The 14,432-nt window shown below is 33.5% G+C and overlaps 1 protein-coding gene across 1 annotated transcript in view; it reads right to left on the bottom strand.

The window, feature by feature from the left end:
* SESN3 (sestrin 3) overlaps positions 1-14,432 on the bottom strand; it is a 67,078-nt gene that overhangs the window by 14,912 nt on the left and 37,734 nt on the right. Inside the window, exons 2-6 of the mRNA XM_003253019.4 lie at positions 13,339-13,404; positions 11,290-11,487; positions 9,666-9,848; positions 5,140-5,376; positions 4,306-4,480 (exon numbers count right to left, since the gene is read on the bottom strand). Coding sequence (XP_003253067.1) covers positions 4,306-4,480; positions 5,140-5,376; positions 9,666-9,848; positions 11,290-11,487; positions 13,339-13,404 — 859 coding nt within the window. The remainder of the gene's footprint in view (positions 1-4,305; positions 4,481-5,139; positions 5,377-9,665; positions 9,849-11,289; positions 11,488-13,338; positions 13,405-14,432) is intronic.

Below are 14,432 nucleotides of genomic sequence, written 5' to 3'. Positions count from 1 at the left end.
TGTTTGATAATGGCAGGAAAGAGTAAGTGCTCTGGTTACCCAATTTCAGATAAATCTTATTAAAATTCTTACCAAACTTCATTACATATAAAGAAAAGAGACAGTGTTTACTGAGTACTTACCATACACCAAGTACTATACTACACACTTACTATTTTTTGTTTCATTAATACAGGAAGAAATATCCATTTAAGAAATAAATTAACTGTATCTTACTAACACCATTGTCAGTACTGTGTCAGTAAGAAATACAATGTATAGATAAATTTAAGTATAAGATGATGTGAAAAACTTCTAAACATTAAATGCTTAAATTGATCTGAAGTTTTTAAGTGATTTTTCCGTCCTGTGAAGAGAATTTTCAGGCTTATTCCCAGCCTAATCCCATAACCACTTTATTTTCTCCTTGTCCTCCAGCACTCTATTCAGGTCAACGGAAATACTTTTAAAATGGCATTTTCAATGCATTATCTCTTAACATTTACAAACCAGCTTATGCTTTCCTTAATTCAGTTCATTACATAATAATATAAATGAAGCAAAAATTATAAAATGTAGTAGCAATCACTGAGGCTGCTATGAAAGGTAGTTTTATAGGTTGCAAAGTTTATGGGTTGCAAAGTAAAATAAAGCCAAAAACAGTAAGTAATAACTAAACTCTACAAAACAGTGTCTCTCTAGATGTGATTTTTCCTTTGACACTGCACAACCAAGTGGTTTCATTTGGCAAATATTGATACTGGAGTTGACTATTACATAGTTGGTTCTTTAGTTTTTGTTTTGCTCATATACATTTTCAAGTTGTATGACTTTTAGACATTTTAAAATAAACAGTAAAAAGTAAGTAGTCAGCCAAATAAGAGAAGTGATCCTAGGAAAAATCTCTATGCATTAATTTTTAACTTAGAAGTCAATTAACACCTGTTTCCTAGACAATTTTTATTCACAGAAAGAAATGTACAAAGGTCCCTCAATCCACAAATACTTTTTTCCTAAATTTATCTTAAGAAGTTAAAATTAGCATTCTGATAATTAAATCTAAAACTCTAGTTTTAATTCTATCTAAACAAATATTTCAAAGTCTGTACTCAAAAGAAATAGTATTTTGTTCATTATCTGCATTATTCTGCCCCTAAGAAGTAGTTACTGACATAATACAGGAAACATTCTGTTGCAGTAATGGAATGCCTAACTGAAAAAACAAAAAACAGTAAAAGCTAGTTAACCCTGTTATCAAGCTACAGAATATGACCCCTGTAGAATACTTTAAACATTTTTCTTCAAAAGACTTGAAAAACTATTCTTAGAATCCTTATGTAGAATCTGGAATACTTTATAACGCTGGTCAAACCAAGACTTTTTTAATACCAAAAAAACCCCTTTTTATTTCTATTTTAAAACATGGTAAGTCTACACAAATGACTCAATTAGCTATTGTACTGTCTTTTTTCTATATTTTCTTTGTGCAGCCAGCAAATTTGGTACTGGCAATGATTAAGAGTGAAATATGTATTTATATATATGTGTGTATATATGTAAATATATATGTATGTGGAGGGGTATATGTACGTATACTGACATTATTTCCTTGAAATAGCCTCTTCTATTAAAATTAGAATGTAATTTTTGGCTAAGGTCCAAGACCTGCTAGTCAAAATTCACTTTTGAAGGCTGTAGTCCCAGCTTAAAGTTCCAAGAAGGTAGAGACTGAAATCCAAAGTATATTTTTAATATTTCAAAAGACCTAAGAGAAATAAAACATTGATATTTTTCAAGCTTTAGTGATCTTAATGAAGCCCTTAAAATTAGTTTCTGAAAACACACAGATATTACTAACTTTAATATAAATGTTTACATTTTTAGACATTAGTTTACCTAGAAGGTTCATCATAGAGTCATTATTTTCCTTCACCCTCACCTGTTCCCTCTGGATGAATTTTATAATCAACTTTTAATTTCTATTCCCAGTTATATGCTGATAACTTCTAAAATTTTACCTTGACCTTAAAGCCCTCTCCTGATTTCCCATCTCTTCTACCCTTTGTATTCCAAGAGTGGTTTGCATACTAGCAGCACTGGCATTACTTGGAAGCTTGATAGAAATGTGGCCTCTCAGGCCCTACCCTAAACTGACTGATTCAACTTCTGCATCTCAACAAGATTCCCCAAGTGACTCATGAATACTGAAGTTTGAGAAGTGCTGTGCAAGACATTTCCAGACTGGTTGTTTTATAGACATCTCTACTCAAAATGTCCAAAATATGGTAGGTTACATATTTCTCAAGGTTAGCAAGATCCTTACAGTAGGGGCTCTACCTACCTAGCCAGATTTCTCTTTACACTACCTGTTTCATGATGTACATCCTAACAACACAGAACCACTTGTTCTTGGACCCAGCATCCTGTTTCCTTACCATCGTGCCTTTGCTTGGGCCTGAATGCTGTTTACCATGTCCTCCTGTGCCCCTCAGTCATTACCTAACTTCCTCACACTCAACTGGTTAAGATTTATCTTAGAGCCAACGGCTGCAGGCATTCTTCCTCTAGGTTCCTCTTCTGCCTACACCCTTTGCCTATCAAGACTAGGTTCAGTGCCCTCTTCTAGGCTCCTATCTTTCACATTCTGCTATGAGTTACAATTATATTTTTGCTACTAGAATGAGAGTGCCCTGAGAGCAGGAATCATGCCTTATTTAACCTTAAAACCTTAGTACCTAACACCATGCTGAAACTCTATCGGGTACTCAATAAGTGTTTGCAGAGTGAATATTAAACCAATAATCCAAATACTAGGTTTCTTTGTTTGGAATTTCCTGCTGACTAGAGGCTCTGATTTTAGTGACAGTAATCTTCAATGGATTAAATTAATTGAAAGGATTAAAATGGTTACTCAATTTGGTAGATAAAATTTTTCATAAAAAAGATCATCAGGAGAAATGATAAAAAGGGTTCTTGTTCTTCCTGGTAAAACTGAGAACTGCTGATCAATGTTTTATGTTTAACATTAACAAGTTACGGCTGAAACAATTCTCAAAATTTATGAGACTGATGAGTTTTAAGACAGGCAGTAGTTTTGAAGGCCTCTTTTAGATCAACAGAACTCTATTTTTTAAAAATATGTTATGTGTGATCCCAGCTACTCAGCAGGCTGAGACAAGAGAACCGCTTGAACCTAGGAGACGGAGGTTGCAGTGAGCCAAGATCACGTCACTGAACTCCAGCCTGGGTGACAGAGCAAGACTCTGTCTAAAAAAAAAAAAAAAAAAAAAAAAAAAAAAAAAAAAAAAAAAAAATGTTATGCACATAGATTACTTTTTTTTTTTTTTTTTTTTTGAGACGGAGTCTCACTGTCGCTCAGGCTGGAGTGCAGTGGCGCAATCTCGGCTCACTGCAAGCTCCACCTCCCGGGTTCACGCCATTCTCCTGCCTCAGCCTCTCCGAGTAGCTGGGACTACAGGCGCCCGCCACCATGCCCGGCTAATTTTTTGTATTTTTAGTAGAGACGGGGTTTCACCGTGGTCTCGATCTCCTGACCTCGTGATCCGCCCGCCTCGGCCTCCCAAAGTGCTGGGATTACAAGCGTGAGCCACCGCGCCCGGCAGATTACTTTTAAAGAGTTTAAACTTTGTATTGAGTCTATGTTATTTTAATATCATTTACTATGTGGTGTTCAATATCTTTTTAGTTGTAATTGAAAAGTTTACTTCCTATTTCAGTCTCTTTGAGTATTAGAAAAACTGTTTTCAAGACTACAGCAAAGAATCTCAGCTTTTAACACAGGATGAATTCCTCCAAATTCAATCTAAGAAAATGACCTAAATAATATATTTTTATAGAATTCCAAAGAAATGTAAATGCAAATGCAGTGTAATTTTAGAACTAATCTGGAAAAGCAGCAGTGTGAGAATAATCTTCCCACACACACCCCACCTACAAAAAAGGCAGTTTTTTAAAAATCTTATCTATTGAAACAATATTTCACTTATCATTTAAAAAAAATCACAAAAGTAGGATAAATTAAATATGACTGTCTAACTTTATAAGCAACTGATCTGCTTTAAATAACATTTTATCCAGGATAGAGTATGAACTACAAAGCTGAAAGTTCTCTCGACGCAATCTGAAATACATTCAAGGATAAACCAGCCTGAGGGAAAGCAATAGCATGAGGGTAAGATAGAAGAGGAGAACTAAGTAAGAGAAAGATGGTAGCAGAATCATTTTTACATATCCATATGGAAAACACTGAAGTTGCCCTGTTAGGGTTCTAAGAACAACTAAAAGGCAAAAAGTGCAAAAAAACACCTGAATGAGGAAATGAATGAAAAGTATCTCCAGAGACCACAAAAAGACTTTCTTTCTTCTCCTTTTCAAAACGAGTGCTCATTTCTTCCTGAGATGCCTCTTCATCTTCCCTTTCTTCTTGAAGTCTTTTCATCCTTTCCATTAAGGCCTCTAGCTCACTTAGAGAATCCACAATCTGGAAACAGATAAGATAATGTTGGGTGCTATTCATACTAAAAGTGTTCCAGTAAATATCTCCATCTCCAAATGTCACCTTACTATGTACGGCGGAACAGGCACAGTTATGAAGTTCTTAAGTCGGTTTTTCACCAATTTCAAAGGAAATCATGACAGATTCCAGCATTTTCAGAAGTAAGATTTTTTTTCAGTTATAAATATAAAAGTTTATAAGTATATATGTGTGTGTATAAAATCTACAATTCTAGCATTTGGTATATATTACATATTATAGTTTAGTTTAAAAAATGAGGCAGCACAATTGTTTTACTTTTTGCTGTCATAAGATATGTTTTCCATTGGTTGTTACAGCATCTTATACACACAAGTATATTGTTTTGGGATCTACTGTCGAAAGGGTCTAACATTAAAAGCCTATGATCACTAGAATGCATCACTGTTTAGTCTTTATGATTTGCAGTAATATGTATTTGCTTTAAAAGCCTCTTTAAAATAAATCAGAATTTCAGGTACCAAATTTTTACAGTAATAAAAATTATGCAAACATATTTTAAGTATATAATATCCTATCTAATTGGAGAAAAATTCTCTCTAGATATTTTTAATATTAGAAGTTTAAAGCAAAAACAGTAAAGAAAAATAGCTAAGAAAACTAACCCCAAAGTTGCTGCCTGAAAGAGATGCATTCTCTATGTTGTTGTCATTAGCAAGATCACAAACGCAGAAATTGTTGACCGATATTAGCCTGAATCCATTGGAGATTTCTGGATCTCTCTCTGGATTGATACCACTACCAAAAACAAAGCTTGCCAAAGCATGATAATGTGCCAGGAGGACCACAGCATGTACCAGTTCAGGCAAAGACCAATTATTTTCTCCAGTTTTGACAAGTTTCTGAAATGAGAAAGCAAAGCAAATATAAAAATTCTAGAATGCTACAAAGCAATTTCAATGAAAATCTACCAATTTTCATATATCCACTTAGAGTAATAAAACTTAAAACTCTCTTTTAAAAATGTTTCACATATTAAAGATACGATTTTGGCCAATGCGCCATTAAAACTATCATACTTAACAATATAATTACATTGTAGTGTCTTCTAAATCCCTTATTATACAATAAATCTTCTGCTTCCAAAGCATTTTTTATATAGTATGCTATTTTAATGAAATACTTTTAGAGAATCAAAGAACACTCGAGCTAGATAGGACTTTAAAGATCATCGAACAAAACCATTCATTTTAAGGTGTATTGGAAACTTCATCTCACAAAATCACGAAAAACCCCAATTCAGCAAGTCAAGTTTCAGTTATCCTTTAGATACCTTCTAATGGAGAAAGACCCTGCAGCAGACGACAGAAATTGTAAAATACTACCTCACATCTGAAGACGAATTTAAAAAATTTCCAAGCACTTTTTCATATTCTGTATTTCACCTGACCCTCCAGCTAAATGATGGATCACAAATGAAGTCATTAAAAACAGTAATTCCTCCACTTTGTCCAAGAGTGAATTCCACCAATTAATCCATCAGGGATTCTTTCCCATCGGTGTTCATTTTCTCTCCCTTTCTCTCTATCTCTCACTGTGTGTGTGTGTGTGTGTGTGTGTGTGTGTGTGTATGTGTGGTGTATGTGAGGGGGAATCTCATCCCTCTCTTTCCCTCCTTCCAAATCTAAAACTTTCATTTGGCTTACTTAATGGCTAAAACAAAACAAAACAAAACAAAAATAAAACTGCTTTCTTTTGCTTTACTACCCACTATTTAACTACACACCATATATAATTTAATATATTACCAAAAGCTCAGGGAAAAGAAAAGAAAATCAGTCAAATTCTATCATCCCATGGCCAGGAGAGATAGGAAAAGATCTGTTAAAGAACAAAATTATAGCTAGATAGAAGGAATAAATTCTAGTGTTCTATACCACTGTAGGATGACTATAGTTAACAATAACATACAGTTTCAAATAGCTAGAAGGATATTGAACATTCCCAACACAATGAAATAATAAATGTTTGAGATGATGGGTATCCTAATTAATCTGGTCATTGTACATTATATATTATCAAAATATCACTATGTACCCCATGGATATGTAGAATTATTTGTTAATTAAAAAATAAAATTTAAAAAGTGATCATAAGACAAAAACATCATTACAATCTGTAATAATGTAAATAAAGAGGGTCATTATTGAATAATAAAAGAACATACACCAGAAAAATATACTTGCTTTACATCTGTATGTACCAAACCTTGTAGCCACAAAATATACTAAATGGTTGCAATAGTGACTGAAAAAAATTCTACCACTCTAACTTTTACATATTTTCTTTTATTTTTTATAAGCAATTATATAGTTATAACCACATATATCTATATTTTCAGATATATATCACATATATCTGATTTTCAAATTTGACATTTTGACATGTTCATTTTTCATGAGGCCACAGTGCCATATTAATTTTTAAGCAAGGCCTCTCCTGTATATCAATAGATGTATATAACTACTTCTCCTTTCCTATACCACTATTCATGTTCTAAATTTGTTTTGTTTATTTGCTTCTATAAATAGCATCTTCATACTATAATTTTGTTCTTATTCTAGAAACATTTCCTAATAGGATTTTTAGAACAAAGAGTATTAATATTTTTATGACTTTTGATAATACTGCCAAAGAGCTTTCCAAAAGGATTGTTAGAATTTACAATGCCTTCACCAATCTTTGCAGGATTATCATTAAACCTGAAAGGACAGCCAACACTCACCATCTCTAATTTCTTGCCTCACATTCATTTCTACTTTTAAAAATTCATTACAATCTGGTTTCATTTTCAAGCAAACTCCTGAAGCTACATTTACTAAGATTACACACGACCTTTCAAATGGCCAAATTTGACTATTTCTTTTTAGTCCTTATTTTATTTGATCTCTGCAGAATTTACATTGTTTACTTTCTCCCTTCTTGACGTTAATCTCTCTTGACTTCAACAATTCCACATTTTGGGAGGGAAGTACACTTGCTACCCTGAGAAAGATCTTTCTCTATTTCTGTATTCCATCCACAATCTTCCTTCCTTGTACAGTATCTCCCTGGATGGGCCATTCATTCCTTCAACCTGACCTTTGCTTATCTGTAAACAACTATCCAATTTTACTTTTAACTCACACATTTTCTTGAGTTACAGACCTGTATTTCCTTTAGTAAGTGGACATCACTTTGTGGATGTCATTTTTAGTTGCTGTCAGCCTGTATATGCTCATGTCATGAAGAAGGACACCTTAATCACTCTCTTGTCCCACCCACTTTCTCCATCCTCACATCCTGCCGGTCACCAAAGTCCTACTTATTCTCATGCAGAATCATTACTAGAATCTTGTCCTTCCTATGTATCTCCCATGGCTTTAAAAAAAAAAAAATCACCTCTCAGGTGTAGTACTATGACTGGTCTACTGCTTCCAGTCTGTACAATCTGTAATTTATCTTCTAAATCACCTAATATATTCATATTACAATTTGGCACAAAAACCTTTAATGATTCTTGATTCTCTATCATATTGATCTCCAAGCTCTTGTGATCAAATATACTTCCAAATGTAAAAATTGGGAATGGTCCAACCCCAGATATTATGTATATTTATTTGTAAATTTATACACATAAAATATATTTTATAAAGAATATTTATATATGTGTGCTGTAATAAAAACATAAAATACACAAATACAAAAATTTAGAAGAATGAGATAAGAATATACACACATACACAAATATTCTGTTAATATTTTGGAAAATTTTCTTGTGTACCTCCTGAGTACCATAACATAACCCTGAAGACCATAACTTTCTGAGAATAAAATACAAATTATTTAATACAGTATTCACTGGGTCATACAATATGATCTCAATTCTTCCCAGTTCCCACCTTACATAAACATCACTACACTTCAATAATCTGAAACTGTTGGCTATTCTTCCAATATACCATAATATTAAATACTCTATTCTTTCTTTGAAATGCCCTGCTCTACTTGAAAACTCCCACTTACTCTTCAAGACCTAGCTCAAATGTTACCTCTTCAGAAAATAAACTTTCTGGTCCCATTCTCTTTATTCATACATTCATACACTGTTGTGCTGTGATTATTGTCATTACCCTGTTCTTCTTCTCCCCTAGACTCCAAGCAAATCTATGGGCAGGGTCTTTATCTTTACCCACCGAAGTATCTGGCACAAAGTAATTAAGACATGACATTGAAAACAATGATTAATTCCCCTATCTAGCTAACATATTATCAAATCAGAACATAAATCTTAAGATAGCATCGTGCTTCACAGTTTCCCAGATACATCATCAAAATCTGAGAGTATGCAGATTGATAAACGCTATGTTTGGTTGAAAGGGCAAATAACAAAAATGTAGTCTAACAAGAGGATCCAAAAACCAAGGACATTTCTATGCATTAGGAACAGAGATTTTAAATAACAAAGGTTTCCACTGATAATTTAGATGATAGGTCCCATCCATTGAATAGTTACCACATGCCAAGAATAGTGCTAAGCATATTGAATAATGACCTCACCCTATAGGCCTCTGATGGAAGTGCCTTCAGAAATACAAGTGCTCTTAGTCAATCAGGACAACTCTATTTCTCATCTAAGCTCTAGTTTTAAAAGGCATTTAAGCATTCACACACCAGCTGGCAAATCACTTTTTTATTTGCAAAATCATTTTTAAATGATTTTTAAAACATATTTTTAAAACTTACGAAATGTTAGAACTATAAAAAAGTTTAAAACTCATTTAATCTAGCTCCCTCATTCTGTAGAAGGGAGAAGTGAGGCTCATAGAAGTTAATTTACTAAAAGGACACAAACTTGTAACAGAGTACAGACTAGATCCCAGGCATCCTATCATGCTAGTGTATTTTCTTTAGTCTATCTACTACTTAAAAATAGAAACCAAATTTTCTCATAGCCATTCACCAAAGTACTTGTAGATGATAATGATTACTTAAAGAGGAGAAGTATTCATTTGTGCTTAAATTAAACCGACTTTCTAAACTTATCTTTTCTACACAGACACTATTATTTATGTTCCAAGTTCCTAATATACACATATTTAAAATTAAGTCCTAAGCAAATTCCTTTTTATTTCAAAGAAACATTCAGTACCTGAATGTGCTCTTTTGTGATCAGCCAAGGTCGATGTGCTAGCAGCTTATTAATTTCATTAAGATTTTTCAGTCTTTGTGGCACATATTCCAAACCATTCAACCACTCAGCAATACCTCCAGTCTTTAAAAATTCATCCACATGCATGTTTATTAAGTAAGAACACTGATGTCTAGCTGCAGCCTAAAGCACAAAGAAAAGAATTCATTGATAAAAGAATCACAGTAGAGTTTCTTTCCACTATTTCTAAACAAATAATTCAGATGGAGCTAATGATTTTTATAGCCAGTACCTCTTTTCTTAAAGAATCCTTTTTCTAAAACATCCATCATAATGATGTAATAGATTCAATACATGAAGCTAATACTTGTATAAGCAAATAATTGCCACATGAAGCCAATTATTTCCTTGTCTGGAAGTTGGTATAGCTTAAGCCACAGCCCACTTTCTAGCTATGAATAGGAAATACAGGTCCATTTCAATATGACAAATATACCTATTACATTCTACTTAAAACATAATAAAATCTCATTAACTTATATTCTAACAACTCAGGATTCATCCTAATTTGATTACTTCTCTTATCCTCTTTAAGATAAGTGTGACTTCAGTCATATTTGTACACATCTTCCTACTCAGATGACATGGAAGCTCACTCACCCTTTTCTTCCTATGCAGTCAGAATCAGCCTTCAATTGACCTCTTTTTTCCTCAGGGCTGCTTCTCAGTAAAACAGTATTATTTTATTCTTTCTATTCTCTACATCTTATTTCTCCAATTTTACAAGCATTCTAAGTCTGCTTTCAGCCTTAGTGTCATCAAAACCTTAGGCTAAAATTACAGCCTCAGTGAAGTTCATCATTCAATAAAACATGGAATGTTGCTTTTTGTTGTTGTTGTGTAAAAGTTCAGTGAGACTATAAAAAAGACAATCAAATCAAGTGTGGTCAAACTTAATCTGCTAACTCCTGGCTAGTTATGCCAACCCTGTCAGCCCAGTTTCTTCCCCAACTTCTCCAAATATATAGCACTTTCATTATGTTCTTGTTCTTCTTTTTCTCCATTAAAGTCCAACACACACAAAACTTTATAATTTTCCCCGACCTCTATTGCCTGTGAATAACTAGTTAACCAGTTTGTAATCAGAACTATACTTAGAAGTGTTACAATTCATTCAAGAATTATTCTCTCATTCAGATTCTCCATTAATGCTGACTGATACTTTCCTCTTACTTGGCCAAATTAGTGATATTCTTTATGTATAAAATTACTAAGAAAAATGTCACAAACAACTTGTGTTTGTATAAAAACAAGATATCAAGAGCAAAGAAATATCTTGTGGGGTATTATTTTGCATGCTATAAGCATCTTTATTTGTAAGAGATTAAATATGAAAAATGATTTTACTGAAAATTAAATGAGAAACATTCAGTGCATTAAGTGGCTTAACATATTCCAAATGTACCCAAGACACTTGGTATCCAAAAGGCCATAGGCTTCTTCAGTTCTTATGTCCATAAATTATACTTAGCTCTATACACACACAAGGACACACACCTATTTTGGAAGGGAGAAAGAATAAGTGAGGAAGCTGTTATGTGAACATAGGAAAATAAGCACCCACCATTATTGCAATATAGTGCCTGTATGGTAGAGGAAGGGGACCATCCATGCGCAACATGTAAAACTGGCTCCTCAAGAAAGACTCCAGGTACTGAGTGTGTAAACTCATGACCTGTGTGATGTTGTCCAGACGACCGGATGTAGAGTATTCTTCCACAAGAAAGTTAGTACGTTCATCCACTGTGTTTGCTTCGGCAACCTGATAACCAAGAAACACAAAACAAAATGACTACTGAGACATAAACACACCCTTGGTTTATATAAATTATGTCACTGTTGAAGCAAATGAATATTCATTTGATATTAACAGACACTGAAATTATGCAGTTACTCATACTGGCAACAGAAATAAAAAAAGAAAGCACCATTCATTTTTGGCTCTGGTACCACAATTTATTAAACAACAAATGTTAAATTATCAAACATTATACACACAGCTATGAATGAAGAAAAGAAGCTTTCATCTGTTTTGCTAGGCATATTAGGTAGATTCTTCAGGGTCCATTTGCCTGGCCATTGTCACACCAATGTGTGGTAAAGCACAAGCAGCAGCATCTGATTACATACATTTACAATTTCATCTCATCAGCCTATGACGATAAACACATCATTTTTAGACTAATATTTTCAGTCTAATCCTTTGCTTGCTTTTGTGATTTAACATAAAAAAAGCTTTCTGAAGTCTTTTCAGGGACAAAGGCATATATAATAATTTGTAGAAAAGTGTTAATTGAAAAATTAATGAGGACACCAGAATACTGTCATTCCTATTTTGAGCCTAACAATAATAATTACTAAAAACAAGGCAAGTTATTAAAATGGACATTCTCCATCCTAGGAAATCAAAAGAGTTTTCTCAAAAATAGATTATTTACATATAGCTTCATACACAATGACAATCTGGGCATCACGCCAAGAACTGGCTCTGAAGGTGTTAAGAGTTTATTAGCACCTTGTAAAAAGACTCAACCCTGTGGGAGTTAATGGACATGAGATGCATAATTCTAAGAGTGGTTCCTTGTTTATTTGTATTTCAGAATTGGAGTTCTAGACTTATTTTAGAGATAAGGAAACAGATTTAAGATTAAATTCAAGCTCATGCACTTTATTAATAGCAGTCTGGTCTAGAATCCAGATCCCCTAAAGACTAGACTAATGGTCTTTCCAAACATCCACACTGCTATTAAGAAACTGTTTACTCTTCGGGGCTGGCTTCGCAGTCTGAAAAATTAGTACACATTATACAAAGGCACTACTGACTTAGGGAAATTTAATCCCAAAGGAAACATAATGTTTGAAAAGTATAAATTGTGAGGAAATGTTAACTACGATGGTGTCACTCATTATGGAGCCAAGTATACTTTGATTTGCTCACTTCCCCACCATTTTGTCAACTACAGGGACCAAGATAGTTAAAAATATAATGGGATCCAGATGAACCACATATAATTAGAAATAGAATATTTGTTATTTTTGTTTTGCTTTCCCCAGCATAAGTTTCTTCTAACTGGATGCCTAAGATACATTAATAGATTCATATGATGCAATAGATCCTAAAAACCAGATTATCCTCAAATATATACTGTGAAAAATGACTATGCTTCAGGAAGTCTTTACATGTAGTAGGCAATTTAGAGCAGCCCCAAGCTATCTGAGGAAAATAGGCATAAGCAGGACAGCTTCACCAGTGCATGGTGCATCGTCCTCACCCAGATCAGCTATTGTCACTGAGCTCCCGAAATGTGACTGTCACTTTGGATTTGCACTTAGGTGGGAAGGTCACTAAAAAGGTGGTCTGATGATTAAAGAACTGTTGACTCTGGCAATGATCTGGTATTATTCTATTTCTACTAGTCCCTTCCTTTAAGACAATAATCAGCGCTCTGTAAATATTTGTGAAGCTGAAAAGAAAGTATCTCCATGGTTTTCTGACATGTGAACAAGAAACTCAAGAGCAAAATTCATTCCTACTTTCATATTAGCAAGAGATGTTCTTTGATACAGTTATTTTTAAATCTTACTTTTTATATTTTAAGACAGATAAACTTACTTCCTTCTCTGGAATAAAGGCACTTGGTCCTCTTGTCAAGGGTTGAGACACTCTGATTCTTTTATCCTATTTTTAAAAGAAAAGTTTTATGTATTAATGATGACTTTCTAAGAAATGTTAAATTTGTGCACATTTATTGCTAATGTACTAAAATAAAGAGAATAAATAATTAAATTAAATTATGTGAGACCAGAATAAGTGTTGGGTCTCAGATCAAAGAAAACCCATAGGGCCACTGTATGGATAAGATAATGGGGCAAACACCTACCACAGTGCTAAGTGCAGCACAGCCTCCTCAAAATGTCATATCCCTTAGTCACAGTCTACACCATAAACTTTAAGCCCATATCTGACATGCCTGAAAACCATTAACCTCCATAATAAAATAGTGTTTTATAGTAGTATACTGTTAGACATCAATTTGAAAACTAAATAAAAGGTTAAATTCAAAAAGGATTACATAACAACCCTTCAAAGCAATTACCCAGTCTGCTTTTTTCCCCTAAAATAGCAATAAGCATATCTAATATGAAGTTTTGAAACTTTAAGAAAAATGTAAAAATTAGAGTAGGAGAGGTTAGTTCAATATAAAGAATGGGGAATATAGTAATTCTTATTGTTCCACTTGCTATTCTATTGGTGGTATTAATAAATGACAGATTGCCAATGGTATGTCTGAACGCTGATTTTTTTTAAGTTTTTAAAAATTTGTTAACTTTTTTAAATTGAAAAATATTTTAGTATCCTCATTTAAGTGCGATATAAGCCATAAAAATTCCAATCAGAGAATAGGGTCCTTCTTCTCACCCTCCCTTTCTCCCCCCATTACTAGGTAACCTGAGTCTTTTTTGGTCTTTACAATCAAACAGCCTATCAAACACAAAATAGTTATTTAAATCTCTTAAATCCTTTACTTCATTAGGAACCAGTTACAAAACAAATTGGTGAAAGTAGGCAGTCAGGCATTTAACATGATTTTTTTGAGCGCCTAATCAGATACTGTGATAGACTTTGAGGATACAGGGTGAGGAAAACAGATATGCTCTCTGCCCTCATGAGCTTTGCACACAATCTTCATCAATTTTGGGGGTTTT

Source organism: Nomascus leucogenys, chromosome 15 (assembly GCF_006542625.1).
Source record: "Nomascus leucogenys isolate Asia chromosome 15, Asia_NLE_v1, whole genome shotgun sequence".
NCBI classification, from domain to species: Eukaryota; Metazoa; Chordata; class Mammalia; order Primates; family Hylobatidae; genus Nomascus; species Nomascus leucogenys.
The sequence above is the reverse complement of the archived record's forward strand: the minus strand, read 5'-3'. Positions and strand labels throughout refer to the sequence as shown.